The 23,656-nt window shown below is 33.5% G+C and overlaps 1 protein-coding gene across 1 annotated transcript in view; it reads left to right on the top strand.

The window, feature by feature from the left end:
- LOC129232232 (uncharacterized) overlaps positions 1-23,656 on the top strand; it is a 46,744-nt gene that overhangs the window by 3,595 nt on the left and 19,493 nt on the right. The window contains exons 2-7 of the mRNA XM_054866446.1: positions 181-334; positions 6,638-6,811; positions 8,327-8,527; positions 14,624-14,820; positions 15,620-15,757; positions 18,397-18,423. Of these exons, the coding sequence (XP_054722421.1) occupies positions 181-334; positions 6,638-6,811; positions 8,327-8,527; positions 14,624-14,820; positions 15,620-15,757; positions 18,397-18,423 (891 nt within the window). The remainder of the gene's footprint in view (positions 1-180; positions 335-6,637; positions 6,812-8,326; positions 8,528-14,623; positions 14,821-15,619; positions 15,758-18,396; positions 18,424-23,656) is intronic.

Below are 23,656 nucleotides of genomic sequence, written 5' to 3'. Positions count from 1 at the left end.
GTTACGAAACTGTTATTTAGTGAGAAGGACGATGTTTATTCACCATAGTCAGTCTGCCTATAACAAAAATTGAAAAACTTTTTTCACGCAACATAATAAACATACATCAGACAAAAGGTAGACGTAAAATTAATTATTTTCTCAATAAAGTTAATCTTTTTTTTTTTTTTTTTTTTTTAGAGCTGCTCCGGTAAAACTTGCTTTTTATGTTGCTGAGCCGGAAAATGGAGCAGATGAGAAAGCATCTCCGATTATCTTTCTTCATGGAATAACAGCGTGTAAAGAACTATGGGGGACAGTTCCGCAAACAGTAGCAAATATGTCAAAAAGAAGGGTAAGTTCTGAGTTCAGTTTCAAATCTAAAAAGACAGATTTTCCATTCTACATTTATTATTTCTTAAGTTTTATGAAATTTTAATGATTAGTTTTAAATTTTTGTTGAATTTTCATTTCTCCCCATCAAGATTTGAAAATGCGGTACGTACTAATTTTTTGTTTGAAGATCTAAAAAAAGGAAAAAAATGTAAAATGATGATAATGTTTAATAATGATAAACAATGACATTAAAACAACATTACTTCATCCAATGAATATTGATGTTTAAAACTATTGGTGACTAACTTTGTATTTCAGTCAACTTAAGCAGTTTCTCAAAAATCAGTTGGATTCTGAGATACGTTTTGCAGATACTTTGCAGTTTTTTTTTTTTTTTCTTCTCCACTGTATATATTTTAAAACTTGTCAGTCTAGATCAGTAGTTCCCAAAGTGGTCCTCATAGATATCGATGGGTCCGCGCCGGTCTCCAAAGGGTCCTTGTCAACAGAAGAAGGAACTGGGGGGTGCGTGAGATGAAAATGAGGTTCCAAGAGCTTGGGTCCCATTAAGACAAATTCCACTAAAATTTTCACATTCTATAAGTGCTATAGTGAACCAAACACAATTCTTAACCATATACTTACATAATACATGCTCACTTGCCGCCTGCCTTGTCTAGTGGTCAGAGAAGTCTGACTGTGACAGGAAGGTCAGGGTTCGAATCCCGGCTTGGGCATGGACGTACTTTCCCTCTCCTGTCCTTGTCCTTTCTTCGTGTGAATGTGTTGTTATGCTGTGAATGGTTGCCTACCCTATAAATCTGTCCTTATGGCATGTGTGTACTGTAGAAGTCGGATTTCACACCAAATTACGGTACAGTTGGAAAAGTGAAGCAACGCATCCCAAATTGCCAGACTAAGCTGGCACACAACAACAACAACATGCTCACTTACGTAAAAAAAATAGATATTTTACATGACAGAAAACGAGCTACTCCAAAATAAGTTTTAAAATGTTGTTTCAAAAAGTAGGATCTCTCTCTCTCTCTCTCTCTTCAAGAAAAAAGTTACGTTTAGTTCGTCAGAACTCAATATCTACCTGTGCCTAGAACACTTTTCAGTCCAGGGCCCCGTTACCTACCACTATTCGTGGTTTAACCAGTTGGATGGGACCCTGAAGGCAGCTCTGATTTTTTTGACTACGGGCGCATTTAACGTCCCCCAGACACTATTAATAAAGACGGTATATCTTCGACCAGCTAGGATCGAGCCCGAGACCCTCCGGTCACAAGCGCGATGCCTTATAGATAGGGAGACCACGCCCTGCCAAGAACACTGTAAAGATAAACTTAACCAACTAGTTCACTTTGTTTATAGAAGCTCGAATGTAAACATACACTGCGTTAGTAATTTTGGAACTAACCTTAGGTGGGGGACCACGAAAGGCAGGAAACATCGGCTGGAGGTCCACGGAATAAAACAGTTTGGGAACCTCCGGTGGACAACTAACATCTTGAGAGTTATTAAATCCAACAGAATCAGATGGCTGGAGCACATTTTTCGACGGCCAGGTTTGGACCCAATTAAAAAAACTAACCTTCTCGAAAATTGCATGTACTAGGAGAAGAGGAAGACCAGCTACAAGGTGGTTGGGCAGTATAGAAAAAGATTTGAAGATTTTGACAACAAGAATATTCAACTCATGCTAGATACAAGCTGAAATTCTGAGAAAAATACTTTGCCCTTTTAATCAATGTCGACTCAGAATCTCGATTTTTTTAAAGAAATAACATTTTAATGAAAATCGGCATATGCAAGGGTAAATCTGCAATACCGATGGCACACTTCCCTCAAATAAGATGCAGCATCCCCCCCTCCCTCCTTCCCAGTACGAGGTTCCTTACAAAAAAAGTTAATAAATAAAACCTCCCAAGACATCCCCTAAAATGCCAACGCCGTCATCACCCAGTGCCTTAACCCTTCCCTTGCGGATTCCTTTGGCACGTGATATAGCGTAAACCGGGGCTACTTTGACCCGAAATTTCATATCTTTTGCGAGTTTTATACTGATTTGTTGATTAAATCCATAATGGTCACTAATAATCCTGTTTTTACCACTTTTCAGACGCTCTGCTACCACCTTAAGCCTTTTTTAAACAACAATTTTAACCCTTTATATTTTCTTTCTATTTTTAAAAATTGGGTTCAAGTAAAACCGCGCTGGGGCTACTTGGTCCCACTCAGCAAATCCATTAGAAAAGGCTGTAAAACAGGTGGTGAGATCCAGAAGGACCAATAATTTTGATGAAAACTGAAAATAAAAAAAAAAAACATTCTAGTGAGCAAACTATTTAATAAATTAATATAAAATCAACGTATACAAGAAAAATATTTTTGAGCAAACATAATTTCTCAAAAAAGAATATAAGTAAACTACATCTAAAACCAATGGAAATGCTCATTATTTAAACATTAAAAAGAATGAAAACTCCTCTCTTTAATAGCTTGGGTGGATTTATTTTCTCTGATATTATTTCATGCCTGCTCTTCCTCGCTACTATATACAGCAGAATGTCCAGGCTTGTTTTGTGAACAATCTTCTTAATTTCCTTTTAAGAGTTGATTTTTTTACGTCAAAATGGGCTGATGGCATTCTCTGAGACATTTCTCCGGAGTGAATTGAATCTATAGACCCAATTGTAATTTTTCCTTCGAAAAATCCGCGTATTTCCTACTTCCTGGGGCTTTCTTTTACTTTCGGACCATTTTTATCCCCAGACGTGCAAATGAACGGGTATAAATAGCAACTAATCTCTTTATTTTAAACTAGTAGCACCCGCACGGCTTTGCCCGTAGTAGAAAAATTAAAAGGTCTTTTGGTTTGCCTGTGTATTTACAAATAATGTATGATGAGTTTCTCGCCAAATGGCTTGCCCATGTTACGGTCCCACGTTATGATAACTTGGTAATTTACTCGTTTATCTTATGATTATTTTTCTCGGGAAAATGTTCTTAAAATTGGAATAGAAAAGGAACAAATTCGAATTTTCGAAAAACCGCTTCGAGGGGCACACCCCCATGCTATAAACTAATTCTGTGCCAAATTTCATGAAAATCGGCCGAACGGTCTAGGCGCTATGCGCGTCACAGAGATCCTGACAAACAGAGAGGGATCCGGACAGAGAGACTTTCAGCTTTATTATCAGTAAAGAAGATTACAAACCTTTTTTAATATAATTTATGGTGGTCGGGAGCTACTTGAACCCGGTTCAAGTAGCCCCATTTTATGGCAATCAGTGCACGTTTACTAATTTACATTAGTTACTGTGTTAATTATATAGCTATATACCTTAAAACACTGTTATTTTATTAAGAAATATAATGCAAATAAAAAACTATCTTTACCTTGATGATATCAGATGTTTCCATGAACTTACATCTGGAAGTTTGCAGACACTAAAAACAACTGTTTATACAACTTGCAATCATAACCTAAATCAGAAATAGGCGGGAATAACAGAAACTTTGTTTAATGCTCCAGTCCCTGCCTAGTACCGCTACCTGTCAGGGAGAAGGTCAACTAAGCCTATACATTGAGTTTTATAGGACCAGGACGGATTTTAAACACTTTTTTCTCCGTGGTTCAAGTAGCCCCTAGAAGCTCAAGTAGCCCCGGTTTACGGAACTTTAAAAAACGGTGTAAACTGCACTTTATTTGCTGGTGCGTAATTTTAAATTTCATCTAAAGCACAGCGTAGCGTTGACACACAGAATAGCGTTTTGTACTATGTAATAAGCTACAAAGGATTATGTAAGAACGTTTGGTGGAATATGAAATTTCTCATTGTTCCTTTGTCGGGGTCCTTCTGTGTTACATTTTAATTCAGGGGTGCCCATCTCTTATTCCCAAGTTCAATTGTGCAAATTCACCACACCAGCCCCTCCTTAAATTTTTATCAACCCTCTTTTTCTTTTCTCTTTTTTAGATCTTTTTTTACTTCATTTATTATTATTTTTTTAATATTTATTATTTATTTATTTATTTTTAATTATTAGTGTGATTATTATTATTATTTTATTAAAAAGTTCTGTGCTACGCCAATGACACACACAAACTAAATAAATAAATGAACTAAAATATAAACAGAATAAAATAAAAAAAAAATAAAAATAAATCAATAAGTAAATTTAAATAATTAGATTTTTAAAAAAAATTAAAAATCCACCCCTTTACCCCAAAAAAGAATGTGCCATAAAACTTGCCCCATAACCCCAAACCCCTGTGAGCACTCCTATTTTAATTGGCTAAGTATGTTGAAAAAAAAAGTCATACTCTTCTTAATTTATGATTGTTGCAGAATATTGATAGGTAAATATTATATCAGTTGCTTAATTACTTTGATTACTCTGAAACAGAAATACCTTGTTTTAAGTGTCAGCAAGGTTCGCCGATATATATCAGTCGATACATATCATGATATACAGGGTGTTCCGTTTTAACCTGCAAGACCTTTATTTTCGCAACTGTTAGTCCTAGGTGTATACTTCCAATTGCAAAAATGTTCAAAATCAGATGCAGAGTTAAGATATAGAAAGTTTGAAGCAAAAATAAAAATGAGTCAAAAATGCAAAATTTAACTATTTATACGGGCCCTAAGTCCCTAAGTTATATTAATGGCAATAATCTCCATTGAAAGATATTACTAACACAAAAAAAATTGACATTCGTGCGATCAAAACTCAGGGAGATCTTCCAGTTTAAAGTTTTAAAGGACCATACAAAAGGTGAGATTGGAACTTACTGCCTTTAATAAGAATGACAGGTCGTCAGAGTAAGAAAAACAAACTATTTATATTTTTCATTCTTATTCAAAAATGAATGGAAATGTTGTGAAGTAATACGCAAAAACAGACGATAAAACCTCGAACTATTTGAAAAACCACACTCTATGCACAGATATAATTTGAAACTCATGTTAACCGCTATATTTTCCCCCAAAAGGTGTTATTGACGGTGAGTGAAAAGTGGTGTAAGTCACAAAATGCTGCGTTTCATATCTCGATGAATATTGGTCATACTAATTTTAAACTTTTTGTATTGGAATTGTTTTTCAACGGAGATTATTTCCCTAAACATAAGTTAGAGGACATGGGGCCCGTATGAAAAGTTAAAATTTGTATTTTTCGACTTATTTTCATTTTTGCTTCAAACTTTTAATATCTTAACTCTGCATCTGATTTTGAACATTTTTGCAATTGGAAGTATACATCTAGGACTAACGGTTACGAAAATAAAGGTCTTGCAGGTTAAAACGGAACACCCTGTATATCACGATATATATCATGATATATATCACGATATATATCCGATATTTATTTTGAAAATATGATGATATTTTGATATTTTCTATATTTTTTACGATATTTTCACGATAAAAATTATATTAATCATATTAATATTGTTCATTTATTTTTGAAATTAACCAAAAAGCTATGTACTATATTTTTATGATGTATTAATACATCGTTAATATGACAGAGTAATATAGTATTCCTTTTTTATTTTATATGCATAAAATTATTAGTAATGGAAAAATTTTAATTCATATTAAAAGTGCTTAATTTAATGTTAAACGTTGGTCAGAAAAAAAAGAAAATGTCTTATGACTGTACCAACTCAAAACATATTGTTTATTTTTCAATCATATAACTGTGTATAACTAGCTAACAGAAGAAAAATGAGTAAAACAGCTAATGCTAAATTAATTCCATTAAAATTGATTAAAATGTGGAATGAAATGTTAGGAATAAAGAATAAAAGAAAACTTAATTTTAAGTCTAGATATTATATTTAACAATATAGGAAAATAAAGAATGTTTTGAATATGCATTTACTATTTTGAAGACTTGAGTTTGTGCTAGTTGAAAATATCGGATATATATCAAAACATCCGATAAGTATCAAACTATAGGATATTACCCAACTCTGAGTGTCAGAATCTTTTTACTTGAATAATTTTACTGCAATACCTTTTAAATGCATGCGAACATAGCAGGAACAAAAAAAAACATGCACTTTTTGCTCTTATTTAATCATTTACTTGAAAAATACGAAGTTAGGGTACTATTTTTAATACTTGGAGGTTCCATCAAAATAAGTTTAGATTATTCATCTTTAGAGTTCTTTATTTTGTGAAACAAAAGTTCAATGTTTCGTGATATAATTTTTATATAATAATAGTGTTTCGTATTGTAATTAATTTTTCTTTGTAGCATCATTTTGAGAAATTTCGCTTAACACAAGATTATTGTCATTTTACAGGCATATGTTGTTGACCAACGAAATCATGGAGATGGTGAGTGGTCAGATATTTTCACTTTCGACGTTCTGGTAGATGATATCTTGAACTTCATGGATGAAAATAAAATCAAGAAGGCAATACTAATCGGTCACAGCATGGGAGGAATAGTCGGCATCAAAACTGCTTTAAAAAATGTAATCTTTCATGACACTCTATTTGACTGAGTAATTTTTGTAAAGACGCATAAAAAGACACTTTTAATCATTTATTTTTCGTTGTCCTATGCCCGCAATTCTCTATTCTTTTGAGAAGTGAAACTTTTTTTCATGTCTGCTTTTGTCGTCCCCCCTCTTTTAAGTACCCCCAACTCGTCCCCCCTCTAAAGCCCCTCTTTTTTCTTCAATAGTGTAGTTTGAGTGCAACATTCTGAAAAAGTTCTACCTGCAATAAAAATGATAATAATTTTAAACTAGAAAATTGCCCGTCACGGTATGACAGGTGAAACTTGCTTGCTTGCTTCTACATTTGAACGAATCAATTGCCAATTGCCTGTTTGGTGATGTTTCGACAGTTGAAATTTTAACCCCAACTTTTGCGGATTAACACGAACCTTCAGCAGATAGCGTTCATTGTTGACCACTTTTTCGTTTCTTCATTCTCCCAAAATGAGGCTTAACAGTAAGACAGGTAAGTTACCGGATCCAGTTCAGCCTTGTCAAAATAAAGCATTTCCTTGCATGTCAAACATTACCAAAATACATTATTAAATTATCATACGATGGCGCGAGTTTCATTGTTGATCACGTCAAAGTGTTACCCGACCGCATATAAGCTACCTTTACTCCTGGTCGGTCATAGGAAAATTTCAGGCCCTCTCATTGACTTATTCGAGTGTCAATCAAAGCTTCAAAGCTGTGACGCCATTGTAATGTTGCTAGTCGTCTTTCGCACTGTGTTTCTTGTTTGTAATCTGCTAAATACGAATAAACATTTGAAAATGATATCTTTAATTGAATGTTGCTAGCAAAAACAGCATTATTATTTCAAATCAATTTCATCCTTTGAAAAACAAATGAAAGCTGCCTTTGAGCAACTGTGCTTTGAAATAAAAATAGGTGGCGCCATCTTTGGACAAAATATGCATGTTTTACGACATTGTTTTGATTTAAATTGAAGTTATTTTAAAAATAATTATCATGGTAAATTATTTTGTAGATGGAAAAAAGCGAATTCTGCAATTTTTCATATTCTTAATGATATTTAATGCAATTTAAACAACTCTTCTTAAAGAAATGACTACCATTTAACTTAATAATAAATACTTCCAGTGAATAATTTAATACATAATAATTTCTAATATAATTTTCTCTTATATAGGAGTAAAGGTAGCTTATATGCTACCCGACCAGTGAATTCGCTATTATACATATGAAGATAATAAATTTTTAAAAACTCCCAAACTTAACAAAAATTTCTGAAAATAATTTAAACAACTTGCTTCAAACAAAATTTTAAAGTTCAATCTTTAATATGATGAGTGGTACTGATTTTATTATCCGCAGATGAACTTAACATTAGACTTTACGTTTTATCACATCTAGAAAGCTGTATACTTTCTTGATGATTTCTGTGACATACCGATTTTTCATCATTTTAATCATATGTATTCGTAGCAAAATCCTGAAATGATATTTTGCTTCATTTTGTAGCCCCAGAGAATTGAAGCTTTGATAGTGGAAGACATGATTGTGGGACACGTTGATAAAGAATTACTTGGAGTGATAGAAGCAGTTATATCTAAGAGTTATGAAATAGCTATGCATATTCCAGCTGGTACTGATGAAAAAGAAGCTTTACAGTTCTTTTTGGTGTCTATGGCAGAAGTCATGAAGATAGTTCCAGAAAGTTTAGTAAGTATTCTGTTTAATTGACGGTTGGGCTAATTTTGAATCTAATCATAAGAATTTTTAAGAATATTGTTGAATCATCGATCCTATGATTTAAGCTGTTTTGCTAACTCAGCTGCCAAAAACTGTGAGGCTGTTTTTCGTTAATAGGGGGAAGGGTGAGGGGGCGTCATTACATCGCAACATATAGCTTTGGGAGCCCAAAGGTGGGGTGGCTACAGGGGGTACTTATGGTGCAAGATACGCCATCTAAATTTTGGGGGGAATGTTTAAGATTTTTATTTATTTATTTATTTAAATTTATTTACTGATTTATTTTTAATTTAAATTATTTATTCTATTTTATTTTATTCTATTTATATTTTGTTTTATTTATTTTTTAGTTTGTGTGGTTGTGTGTGTGTGTGTCATTGGTGTAACACAGAACTTTTCTAATAAAATAATAATGATAATAATAATATTTAAAAATAAATAAATAAATAAATAAAAATGTTTTTAAAAAATAAATGAATTTAAAAAAGAGAGTTCGAAAATAAAAAACGGAAATAGGGTTGAGAATTTTTTTTGCGGGGGGAGAGGGGAATTAGTGCCATTGAACTTGGGAAGGAGGGGGCACTTCTGTATGGGAGCTTTTTATTGTTCTTTAAGCTCTTGACAACATGCAATTATGTTAATAAACATACATACCTGTACGTTGCGCACTACAAATGATTCATTCGTTTTTGAACCGCGAGAGTGACCCTGAGAATTTACGAGCATTAAATTTCTGTAATAAATTATGACCATTTAATTTTTAGAATATAATAACAGAACTTAAATGAAATATGAAATACTGCCTGTAATCTTGGACTCAATTGTAACATGCCGTTTAGTTTGTAAAAATAAGAATATTTTAAGCTATTGACTGAAGTTGTTATTTCAAAGAAGAGTAACCAATTATGCATATATTTAAAAAGATTTTCCTCTTCTCAAAAAGTACATATTTAAAAAAAAATTTATAGTCACTCCTGAAAAGAGCTTTTGATTTGTGTTTACCTATCTACTGAAGACAGAAAGTTCTGTTCAGAACTAGACGAGCCTACTTTCCCGTATACCAATATCGACATTCACTTCCTAGTATCTCAATATTCTCATCAATTGCTAAAATGGCAAATTATTTCAAACATTAAAAAAAAGAAATCTTTAACCGCTTTCAAAGAGAAAGGGAAAGAATTAAAACTAATAATCTCATTAAAATAAAAATATCAAAAAAAAAAGTATGTTTTTCCCCTGTTGCCAAAAAATAATTTTTAAAATAAATTAATGTGCTTTCAAAAATAAATAAAAACAGTAAAATATCAACTTAAAGAAATAATTTTCTTTGTCGAAAAAAAAAATCGTCTGCGCATATCTTTATGTAGAAACATAATAAACTCCGAATTTATTCGCCAAAAACTGAATACATAAATTAAAACTTCCGATAGAAAAAAAAAAATAAATCACATTAGCAATAATATTTCTCAGTAGATACCATGGCTGCGGAGTCGGAGTCAATCTCATTTTGGGACAAAAGAGTCAGATTCGGGAGCCGAAGATTTTTAATTCTAAGATTCGGAGTTGGAATCGGTCTATTTTTCCTTAAAGTCTCTACCAATGTTTGCGGAGTCAGAGTCGAACTTTTCTTTTAAAAAAAGAAGTCGGAGTCGAATTTCCATGGGTCATTTTTCCTTTGTATAAATTTTTGCCGAAGCTACGAAGTCACAGTTTAAGTCGGGGAGTCGGAGTCCGACTAATTTTTGGGCGCAGGAGTCGAAGTAGGAGTCAGGTGCCCAAAACTCTCAGAATCGGAGTGGGAAGTTGTTCGTCAAGAGCTATTTCCAACAAAATTTGTTTGAAGTAAATCTGCCTTTCAATTCGGAATCTATTCCAGTTTTCCCGTAGGCGCTAATATTAAGGAATTTGAGCTGCTCAAAATTGAACAGAAAATTGTCCAAATCAAAAAGATATTTTTTATACATGGTTCTTCATCAAAAGCTTTTTCCAACAAAGTTTTCTGAAGCAAATTTGCCTATTAGTTTGGGATTGCCTTGAATTTCCCTGTAGGCACTGATGTTAAGTTTTTTGAACTGTTCAAAATTGAACGAAAACTTGTTCAAATCGAAACGTGAAATACAGGAATGAGGTGTCCTCCCGAAGATCTGTCGAACAAAAAAAAAAAATTTGTTCGAATCGGACTATTCACTCAAAAGTTTTTAGGGGAGGGGGAGAAAGGCAGACCCACAGACATTTTTCCAGTTATCCTTATTTAATTAATGAGAAATCCTTATATATAATGATATTATCCTTAGTTAATTAATGATATAGTAATAAAGTATGGTGATTAAAAATTTGCAATAGATTTGCTTTAAAAAAACCGCTCATTTTTATTTTAACTACATTATCAACTGTCTAACTCTATAAATGCTCTACAATTCCTCACCCCTGATAGTTTCGAATTGGATTTTGGACAAAATTTAATGCTTGTATGTATGAAAATATCGCCAAGACCCGTTAAAGAGAAGCTCAAAAAGTTTCTTTATTCATTTAAATTTTTAGAATTCATTCAACGATAAATGGAATGATACTTCTAATCTTCATTTTTTTATAGTATTTTCATATAAAAGCTTAGGAAAACATTATTAAAGCTGTTCAAACAACTAAAAGACATAGAAAAGTATCGTTTAGTATTTTCTTGTGATGTTTTGCTAAAATAGATATCTAAGGATCAGTTATGGTATTTACGATGAATTAAGTTAAACAAAAAAATTTCTATGTCAAAATTTTGAAGAAAATTTGAATGATAATTTGTTTATAAATACTATTTATGAGGCCATCAAAGATATTAAGCATTTTTCTTCTACATTTTTTATTTAAAGAATTTCGCATGCAGGGTCGTTTAAGGGTGATAAAAGGAACTATTAAGTTTAGAACTTAGGAAAATGAATGCATGAGTCTAAATACACTTACGAAGACATTGTATATACATTGTATTTTTATGTATAGTCTTTACCCCTCTGCAGACAAATAAACTAAATCAAATCCGTAGTTCTGTTCACTATGCCGATTCAAAACAACTTCTGTGCAAAATGTTCCTAGTAAATTCAAAACTTAAATTTAAACAAATGTAGGGGACTAGGACGATGTCTCCTTTTCGGCAGGTCTGCGACGTCTTCCAATAGTTAAAAACTTCTGTCGCCGCCTCCCCCCTAACACTCCCAGAGGTTCTACTGTTCAGGAATTGACTGAAATTGAGAAAGTTGTCGATTAATGAAAACATTTAGGACAAAAGATTTATTATTATTATATTATTATTATTATATTATTATTTTTATATTATTATTATTATATTATTATTTTTATATTATTATTATTATTATATTATTATTTTTTTTTTTTTGGAAAATTCTGTTTATGTAAGTGAAGAGGGACAGTGACATCTCAGAAGGGGGGATCTGGACCCCACGGACCCCCCTCCCCCTAACTATGTCCCTGACGGCTTGGTTATTTAATATTTAAATTTGACCACGAAATTAAGCAAATTATAATGTTGTGCGATTCTGGGATGTTGTGCTGTGGTCTGAGTATTGATGTGGTTTCCCCAACCGTTTCGACCGCCTCTGAGGCGGAAAAGCTAGCTCTCTCTTCGTTTTGGGCCAGGATTGGCCGATGAACATTCATCCTTGTTTCTGGTTGGCTGAAACTTGAGCTCTCTTCATTCTGGTTGGGGTTTGGCTGCTAGACGTTCGTCGCTGTTTCTGGTTGGCTAAAAGTATCTCTCGGATTAATCCGTCAAAGTGCGTCAAGCCAGAGTATGTTCATCTTAATTCCTTCTTATTTTTTGTTCAAATTGTTGAGATGTTTGAAAATATTCATTTAAATATTGATATACCGCTCAAAAAAATCGTACTAAAAAAGATCGCACAAAAACACTTTTGAGTGTACTTTATGAAAATGTGTACGTATGATGGTCCCAAAACTTCTGATCAAGGTTGCTCATCATGACCATAATTCCTGTAGTACATGACCGCAATGAGTTCATAGCTGAGATAGCATAAAATTGACATAATATAAATTATAAATATTATATTTGTTAATATTATAGACACGTTTAGTGTGACGTCAGGGGTTGCAGAAACACGGGGAAGTTTCCAATCATGCCGTTGCTATGCGCGTTGCTAAGGGAGAATCAGCATAGGATCTTCGTAGGAATAGGGTTAGAGCGATGTTTAATTGATAGTTTTTTGGCAATTAAATGGTCTAAATAATTTTTTTAGTGGTTTCAAGTTACATATAAGTCACCTGTAGACATCATTTGACGAGTATCGATAATTTTTACATGTGAATCGGGTTAAAATTCGGCAAAACATAGAATTATGTGGAATACAAGTGTGTTTTCTAGAGTTATACACTCTTCTTATTGTTATTTCTTTTTCGTTGGGGGAGAGGGGGACAGGTCCGACATTTGAGAGGGTCAAGAGAGGTATTGCCCCTCTCATGTCTTTTGGAAAATAACTGTATTTCTATAAATTTGGCGTAATTTTTGCTGTTTTTCGACGCAACATACTCGTACATTGACTTTTTCCTTTTTGCACGTACCCTTCTAGGAAATTTGAAATATCATGACTTGGGGGGGGGAGGGGTGAGATTTTTCTTTTAAAGTTTAGAGCGAAATTTAATTATTATTATTTTTTTTTTAGGAAGAGGAGTAGTTTTAATTAAATGGTATGCATTCTTTTCTTTAGAAGACGAGAGACCATGTCAGCCTAGTCAGCGATACCTGGAGGGGGGGGGGAGAATTTTTCTGCATTTGTTCCAGTAATAATGCATATTCTAATGAAACTCCATTCCTTCGGACTCTTTGGGGGAAAGGGAGAATTGCGTGTTTTCCTCAAATTGTCACGAGTATTTTAATCTTTTTTTTTTTTTTTGTATTCCGAGGCGGGGGATTTTTACTTTACTCAACTTGTTATACATATTTTTTGTATCAATATACATAAATATACATTGAAAATTTCAGTTTGTTCTACTATTTGCAATGCATAGTTCAATTAAATTCTTTTTTTCTTCGGGGAGAGGGGATATTTCTTCTTGCTGCGCGTAATTTTAAGTAATTGCTCTTTGGGGGGGGGGAAGGATATACATATTAGTTTTTTTCTAGGTTCAATGGGAATTTTATCAACTTCTTCAAGCTAGTTTTTATTCCTATTCGGAATAGAGCTCAATCGGAGTTTAACTTAAATTACGTGTGTGTTCTCGCAGAAGAAAAACTTTTAAACTAAAATATCCCAATCAAACTCGCATTAGAATAAGGACAATGTAACCTAACATCCCCCCTCCCATTCGAAAAAAAAATAATTTCAATGCAAACAAGCATCACAATCGAGAAAACTGAAAAATTCTCCTTCCCCAAACAAAAAATTACTTATACCATTAAAAAAAAAAAAAAAAAAAAAAAAAAAAATCCCGCCCGAAGAAAATAATTATAATCAAATTCTTAGAAAACATTACACAGGATTCAAAAAAACATATCGTCATTTCAAATTTTTCTGCAAAGGGGGGGGGGGGGGGTAAATCATATACAGTAAATGCATATTGCATCGAAAGACAAAAAATTGCGCAAAATTTATAGAAATACAGCAATTTTCCGAAAGCGGGGGAGGGGGGCAATGTCTTTCCAGACCCTCTCAAATGGCGGAGCTGTTCCCCTCCACCCAAAGAAAAAGAAATAACAATAAGAAGAGTGTATAACTCTAGAAAACACACTTGTATTCCACATAAGTCTATGTTTTGCCGAATTTTAACCCGATTCACATGTAAAAACTATCGATATTAGTCAAATGATGTCTACAGGTGGCTTATATGTAACTTGAAACCACTAAAAAAATTATTTAAGCATTTAATTGGCAAGAAACCATCAATTAAACATCGCTCTAACCCTATTCGTACGAAGATCCTATGTTGTTTCTTCCTTAGCAACGCGCATAGCAACGGCATGATTGGAAACTTCCCCGAGTTTCTGGCAACCCCTGACGTCACCACTAAACGTGTCTATTTTTAATGTTTCATGTGGTTTCTTTTCAGGTAGGGAAATTGAAAAAGTCACAACTTCCTCCCTACAGTTTTCTCAGGTGCAATGAAAATGGTCAGTGGAGCCACAGAAACAACTTAAAAGTACTTCTTAAAGCTCTTAAGGAACCTGAAACACTGATGAGCGAACCAGAAGGTGTTTACACTGGTCCAACTTCTTTTATTTACGGCACTGCGTCATGTTTTCCAGTGTAAGTATTCCAGAACAAATTTACGCTTGAAATGTTCATTTGTAACTAAAATTGAAGCAAAATTTAGACTGAGCTAAATGAAAGCACAGCTAATGTTACAAAATCGATTTTTTTTTTGTTAAGTTATAAATAGTGCAACAATGACGCAATGTGCTTTGTAACACAGCAAATATCTGGTAAAGAAAATATCATTCCAGATGTTCAGTATCCAAACCAAATCAGTCCACGATTTTTCAAAAAAAAAAAAACTCGGATTTTGATACTTCCTGGTAGATACTATCACGCTACAAAGCGATTAGGAGCGCATTCATTTTAATCTTTAGAGCAAGAGTTAGTAACTGGGAGGGAGCAAGTTCAATCATTGGCTTAGGAAACGCTGAGGTAAACAATCTCAAGTCATATATGGTTCAAATACAAAGAATGAGAGACACTTTCTACGTTAAACGAGTGAAAGATACTAAAAAACTTCCAATACTTTTGTTTAAAAAATATCACGTGATTTGAGATCCTTGCTTCAAGATCTTAAAGCTTCACTCTCTGCACATTTTATTCCTTCTCAATGGCTCAATCGGATCGAAAACCGTGGCTAAAAGTCGCTTATCCTTGAAAAAAAAAAAGCATCTAATCAGTAAAATATTTTTAGCTCTCCAGTAAAATTTTAAAATGTGGATTGAGTCAGGTCTGATACTAAGCATCTCATTTGTAAAACTCTACTAAAATTCTATTATATATTATGTTCAAAATTGAAATGCATTTTTCAAATCTTCTAAGTGCTTTTTTTGCTTTATTTTATTTTCAGTGCAGAAAACGAACCTCGCATCAAGAAACATTTCCCTAACGCCGAATTGACACCGATCGAAGGAGCTTCTCATAACATCACTACAGATTGTCCTGAAGAGTTAATAAAAGCTTTCTTAGATTTTATATCTAGAATTTAGCTTTTAATCAGGAAATAGTATCAATTGCACGAAGTATGCCTGATATACAGTGGCACACTGTTGAAAAGGAAGTCAAAGCAGCACTCGTATGATCTAAAATGACACATGGTTGGCGTCGCTTTATTTCCTAATTACCTGAATTCGCGATTTTTCTCGTTGTCAAATAAAGAAAACTTTTTCATCCATATAAGAAACGATGATTATCCATCGTAAAGAAAAAGTGTTTAATAAATATTTATACAATTACGGTTTGGTATTTATTTAATGCTAAAGCCTACGCACAATAGACCGGTTGCAAGGAAGAATACATGACGGACACTCACACTGAAAGTTATTTTCAGGAAATTATTACACACTGAAACACGTATTAAGAAATGTTTATAAATATGTAGGGGAAGCGGGGAACATGTGAACATGGTATGTTTTACACAGATAACTTCAAGCAAAAATAAATTGAACATTCTCATGTAGTTACAGCACCAGTCCTACCTCTTAGCCAAACTGTTAAAACAATGAGCCATTTTATTTTTCTGTGGTGGCAACTTCTTGTTTTAGCCAACGCTCCCTCCATGCTATATGACTTTCGTCTGACTTACGGGACTTTTGTACAAAAGATGATAGACTATTCGAAAAGTATGCATCAGCAACCAATAGTTGAGATCATTATTTCCGTTTCCTTGAAAAAACTGACTGACTTAGTTTTTCATCTGCACCTTTCTCATCACTTTTTTAATACATACAAACCATTGACTCATGTCTCTTCTGTCTCTCTTTCATTCGCGTAAATACGACATCTAAATGTTACGAATCAATGTGACATTTGTTGTCCTCTCTATATTCTTTAATTTAATTGGTATAGCTTACTGTCTGACCACGGATTGTATGGAAAACAAACATCCGTTTTACAGCCGGAAATGGACGAATCTATTATTTTTTACCGATGTCAGCTTTTGCAGAAGCAAAATCTCATTCAAATGAGCGGAATACGCGCATTAAATTTTTACTTTCCCCCCTTATTCACATAGAGTCGTCTTACCTATGGACATTTGAAAATTCCACGCAATCCGTGGTTGGACAGTACACGTTAATCAAAAAATACTAATTAGTTTAATTTATTAATTGTTGATTCAAACATGACCGAAAATCAGTGATTTCATAACAAAATTATGACGAGCGGATAGAGCAGAAAAGTTCGAATAATAAATAAGGGAATAGAATATACCATGAAAATGTGCAGTATACCAAAGTGGTTGCTGCGGCACCTTGGGATGCCGTAGGAAGAGACGAGGGGTGCCGCGAAATGTCCATGGTATCATTTAAAGGTCGGTGTGGAAAATAAGGTTATGTGCACCGATAAGGTCGACCCTTCTTTGATGTAGCGTAGTAAAAATTTGTTAGATCGTGACTTCATCATCATCAGAAACATTAACTAGTGATAATGTGTTATCAACAAGCAGTTTCTAATTACCAGGCAGTACAAACAGAAACCAGTTAACAAAAGTTATTACAGAAGAGTGATGTGAAAAATACCTAACCTTATTTTACCGTAAGTTTCGTTTCGACAAAGATCACTGTAGGTTACTAGTAAAAAAAAAGTTATTTATTGTTTTTGAAGCCTTTTTTTTTTGCACCTCATAAGGCTAAACCGCCTTTCTTTGTTAAAACGGCTAAAAAACAAAATTAAAACTTAAATTTTCACTTATTTAACTTTTGGCTTAGTTTTTATTAAGGCCCCTATACATACGAACCGAAGCATCAGCTTAAGATTAGCCATTTTGGATCGGAGCGCGTGTTTGAGTGATTGTCTTTTCTGGCGAGTTGTCGCGTCTGGTGATTGTTCACTGTGAGCAATTATTAGCGGCACGTGAATTTTTTTTTAAATAAATATTATTTTCGGCAAATTTGGCGAAATCCGAAACTTTGCTGTGGTAACCCTAACAGTGCAACAATGAAAAATTCGATCCAAAATGGCTAAACTTAAGCTGATGCGTCGGCCTATCTATATAGCGGCTCTAGTTTTTATGAGTCATCTGATGAGCATGCAAAAATTGGAGTCAACTTTTGCATGCTCAATCATAAATGAGCGAGATAATAGGTTATGAACCTCAGGGTGGTCTTATTTGGTGCATTATGTTATATAATAGGAGATGGACTGGGATGCCTCGAGAAAATAATTATTCTTCAAAGGGTGCCGCGAGTCGAAAAAGTCTGAGAACCCTTGCAGTATACCGACAGCTCGGTTGTGACATTCAGAGATTGCAACAAGGACGAACCTGCCATCTTTGGATGTCCTAACCGGACTGTCGGTATATAGCATGCAGTTCTGCCTTAGCCCTGGCTAAAGTGCGATAATTTATTGCTTCATGAAAATAAGATTAAAAAAGAATGAAAAAATCAAACAAAAAAGAACGTTTAAAAATATGATAATAATCCTATTTTCATTTTATGAAGCATATCGTAAGAGCTGAGATAAGCCAGCAATGACAATCACATTGACATGTAAGTGTGATAACAGCTATTTATCTGCCTCACAATTTTATCAGATAAAGCAAACTTTAACCAAGGTTTTTTTTTTTTTTTTTTTTTTTTTTTTACTGGTGTTCACTTTTCCTTGATACTTTTTATGATTTGTTAGCAGTCTTCAAAGGGAAAGGGTCATGGCAAGGTAAGTTGAATTTTGTGAAATTTTTAAGATTCGTTAATTTTTTCATAAAAAATACACTATTATAATGAATTTTCATCCATTAACTCTAGCTCTTATTTGATATATCTTTACCTTTTCTTCATTTGTTTAATTTAATGGATAGTTTTACTCTTTGACACAACAAAATATTCACATTTAATAGACATCACAACATCAATAACATTTTTACAGTTACTTAATTTTAAGTTTTTTACAAATTGTCATACAGTTTCAATCATACCTTTTGACATTAAAACTGGATCACTGTCGAAAAAATATTGAGACTAAGAGTATCCATTTTCAGCGACTAATTTAAATTAAATGCATAATTAAGATTGAAATGAAATCTGTTACAAAGAGTAAAGTTTGCTGCATTTAGTACAAAAAGAATAATAAACAAAATATAGATTAATAAATGAACTTTAAATAGATGTTCGCCATTGATATAGGAAAATAAACGCTGGCGCACATCACAACATCATGACCCTTTCCCTTTGAAGACTGCTAACATGCATCGCTCGTGCATGTTACACTTCTTAAATTGAAAAATGTTTAGTAGAAATTTGAAACGCATTTTTCATAAATGAGTATAATCTTTTAACCTCTCTTCGCGAAGAAAGTCACATTACACTTCTTATAACTGCCAAATAATTTGTGATCTGGATTGAGCAAACTTCATTACTTGATACGAACTTTTTAATGCCAATGAGCATACATTTTTCATTTGTAAAATCATTTTCATCATATTTTTAAAACTTAAACAATTTCTCTGACGGCATAGTGATAAAAACTATAATGGTATAATAAAAGTTCTCTCATGAAAAAAAAAAAAAAAAAAACTTAAACAAACTATAAATTTAATAAATAAAACAATCAGCAAACGTAGCGTTTTATCATTTACACAGCAGATCTAAAATTGTGTAGTTTTACTCGAAAATTTTGGAATTACAACGTTTTAAGATCTGAGTTGAATTAGTTTTTTCTTAAATGATTTTCAAACATAATAACAGGAAATTGTTTGAAAAAGAACGTTTATTTTAAAATGTATTTTCTCGTTTCGTCAAGTTGGATTGATATGAGAGAAAGGTACAGTCGACTCCCGCTACAACGCGATCCGACTTATGCGAAATGATTATAACGCGAATTCTTCAAGAGGAAGAATTTTAGAGCTAAAGCGAATTTCTCGCTCTCAACACGAAAATATTTGGAAAGGAATCGTGATGCTAAGTTTCGGCTTTGTTATTGACTACAAAACATTAATTCGTGAATGTACTTTCATCCTTTCAGCATCACTGACTGCGCAAGTTCCCACATACAGCACTATAAACATAGCATTGTTAGTGTGTACGCATTTTTCATTTATTTATTCTAAATATGAAAGGTGATGAAATATTGTGGCACCTAGGCACGCTGTTTCGTCTTAAGTTTGAAGATGGTAACAAAAAATGAAAGTTTTTTACAATTTAAGAAAAGGTAAAGATTTTTGATACGCTTGAACAACTAAAAAGTGGGTCGAAGATAGCCCGACAATTAGGTATAGGTGAATCTTTCACAGGTATAATTAAAAGTCAAGAGAAGGCAATCCGTATAAGTCCGGGGGTCCCAGAGGGGTGTTACCATAGATGTAAATGTTATGAAAGTAAATGTAAAGCTACTGTATTTAAAAATATATTAGAATGACGATCAGATTGCCTAGCGTAAATCATCATCCTCAATTTTTAAGTTATAAAGGTAACTTATTGTATCTACTCTATAGTACTCTTACAGTGCAGAGCTTTTTTATTACTAAATACTGTACGTACCGTACTGTGTTATTTTTATATCTCTCTATCCCATTGATCATTCATTTTGTACATTATAACAGTATTTTATGTTGAATAATGCAACTTTTTTAAAAATACGGTAAAAATTCTGCTCTTTATGTAAGAAGCGGTAATATATTGTTGAAAATGGTCAAAAGCAGTTCAAAAGGTGTTTATATGTCTAAAATGTTTGGGTATGTTAATAAAAAAAGATCACATACACAACACTTTGTCGAAATTTCGACTTATGCGAGATGTCTTGGAACGCATCCCTCGCATAAGTCGGGATTCGACTGTATTGCTGTAATTAAGCAAAGTAAAAGTTGATCGAGAAAGCTTTTGTATCACTACATTTTTCAAACTTTCGTGAGCATTGCTTAAGATAAACTAGCTCCCACATACAAGCAAACACAAGTACTGCTTTCGCTGTCTAACAGACAGTTATTAGTGAGCAAATGAAATTTCAAATAAATTTAACAAGCAACGAGTACAATAACATTATAAGCAGTATTCATTTAATTGATTCATACATTCAGCTTATATCTTCCAAATTGACTAAATCGGCGGCTCCCGGACTTTTTAGGCCACGGAACCCTTAGTAATAGGCTTTTACTTAAAGGAGCCCCATTTGTGTTTATGACTCTAACCATTTTCGGAAATTATCTGTTTGTGTTTCGCATGTATTTGACCGATTTCTTGAGGGCGATCTAACTCAAAACGTAGCACATGGAATTGAATGAAACTTGGTATACATGTGCATCTTCATGTGAGCTGGTGTTGATTAATTTTGGCACCAATCTCTTCAGAGGTTGACCCAATCAAACGATTTCCACCTTTAGCATGACTGCTATCTGTCAAACAATAACGCAAGGATTCGCATAAAAATTGGTACACATATGTACCTGAATGGTAGAGGTGGTGCAGATAAATTTTTGCCACCAATCATTTCAAAGGGGTGGCACAACAGAATGATTTTCTCGTCAAGCATTTATTACTTCTATATCTCGAAAAATAATACAAAAATTCAAATAAAGACTAAAATACTAGGGACTTTAAATGAAACATTTCCTATTGCTCAAGAGAAGGACTTTGAATGCTTTTGTCATCAAGCATGACTAATATTGCAAACGTTTCCCATGATCATAAGGACTCTGAAGGGAATAAAAAATGTTCATGATAAATGTTTTATACAGTTCTGTGGTAGACATATAGGGGCCCCAAATATGCATTTATCGACCCTCACCCTACAAACCTACACTGTAAAAAAATTCCGAAACGTTACTGGTTATTTCCGTGGAACCTTTCGGCATTCCAGAGGTTTTCACCTATTTATCCGTAAAATCAAGTATTTTCGCAAAAAAGTTTCCTGAATTGCTAAAAGATGCACGGACGCAGACTTTTCACTGGTGTGAAAGATATTTTTTGCTACCAGTTTAAAGATTGACTGAGTGTGTTTATTAAATGTATAGGCTTTAACCTGACTACGGCCCGTCCAGATTGACTAAGTTCCCAATGGGGGCAAATATGTCACTGGATAGCTGCAGTCTTGCGAGGCAAGGAATATGCTTGGTTCTTGCTAGCAATTTTCGTGTAGCTTTGGCCACGGTTGCTCCAATGCTTCCTTAGCAAATGAAGGACGTTCTAATCAAATAATTTATATTTTTAGGAGGTTCACGACTGTCTTTAACAGGAGAGGTTTTGAAATATTTCAGAAAGGTTACTGACTTTTATCGGTAAACGTTCCTGTTTTTTGCAAGATATGTTATTGGTTGAAATTGGGCACATCAGCTGCCTGTTATTTTCCAGGAACGCTTCTGAATCGTTTTTACAGTGTATAAATCTGCCACTGGTCCTCCGTACCTTTCACAGAGGTAGTTTCATCAGTTTTTAAGGGACCCTAAAGACAGCTTTTTTTTTAAATACTGAACAGGGACTAAGCAACACCAGTCCACTTTCCACAGAGGTATTTATTTGGATATGGATCTTTGGAAGATTTCGACCACAACTAATTGAAGGTGCACTTGTCAAATTAGCGCGCATGGTGGATCTTCGAACAGTATCAGAATAGAATCCGTGACCCTTTAGCCACGAACTCAGTGCTTTACTGAGCTCAGCTCGTATCCGCAGCATATTATTTTACTATGTATCGAAAGTAACCATTTAAAACATTATGAGGCAGCATGAATAAAAAGTACTACCTTCAATTTGAAATAAGACCTGTTTATGAAAACATAACTTTCCCCACTTTGTTGCACTGTCCCTGCAACAAAGTACATTAATATGAAGAATGAAATTAATTCATTGTAAAAGCGATAATAGCTATTACATGTTTGCTTTCTGTCGGAATGTTGAGTACGTACAGTAGGAGCAGCGTCCAAGAACTAAATTTGATTTTCGGGTGCGCATAGACTGGAAAGCTTGTTTTGCATTGATAAGTTGTTACGAGCCGAAGAAGTTTTCAGCTACAGTTTTGTTACCCAATAGCGGTATTCATTTTCAACATGAAACAAAAATTTATTGAGTGAATCTGAATCAGAAAATTGGTTTAAAGCAGATGAATTCTGAAGTGCAATTTGATTCATACTCGGAATGGATCATAGGTTTCTCAAATGAACAGTAATTGTTTTTATAATATCACAAAACAAAATCAATTCAGGAGTACTCGAAGTTCTAAAAGACTTGTTGAAACTTTCGAGTAATTGGAAGTTCCTTTCCCATCAACCTTCTCAAGAATATAATTGATATTTTATTTTCATGTGTTCAACAACTATAGTTTGGATAAAATTAATTGTTAGTACCACACAAAAGTATCTTTACAGATAATACATTTTATTAAGATACTTCGAAAAAGGAAGTTATTTTTGACTGCTTACATTGTCTTAGTGCATCTTAAACCGTCATTAAGTATTAAGTTTTTATATATCGAAGGCCCAATTTCTTATCTCTTGATTTCAGTTCATATTGCTTCCAAAATGTCTTTTCATCTTAAAAGCAGATTATATGAGTCATCCAAAAAATAAAGGCTACTTTTTTCAGTTTTTGACAAAATTTTAAGTCTTACAAAGATTATTAGTAATAAAAAATTAAATTGTTGGCCACCGCAAAAAGTAGCCCAATCAGCTGCTTCTCACGTAATCGCGCAACACTACACAGAAAGGAACACTATTGTAAATGAGTTATCCCCATCATCATAAGCTGATAAACAAAGCAATGTGTTAAAGGAGAAAAAAAAAACTTTTTTTTTTTTTTTTGACTGCATTTTTATGCATAAAATGGAAACCAAATTCTCGTAAAGCTTCGACATAAAAAGAGTACGTTCGAGATATAGAGAAAACTTTGTTTTGAAAACACTAAATTATTTTAGAACCGAATGAAAAATTCGTGAGAAAGGAATGTTCATGTCGTAATGCTTC

This window comes from Uloborus diversus, unplaced genomic scaffold (genome assembly GCF_026930045.1).
Source record: "Uloborus diversus isolate 005 unplaced genomic scaffold, Udiv.v.3.1 scaffold_111, whole genome shotgun sequence".
In the NCBI taxonomy this organism is placed as follows: Eukaryota; Metazoa; Arthropoda; class Arachnida; order Araneae; family Uloboridae; genus Uloborus; species Uloborus diversus.
Note: the sequence above shows the minus strand (reverse complement) of the source record. Positions and strands in the feature narration are given on the sequence as shown.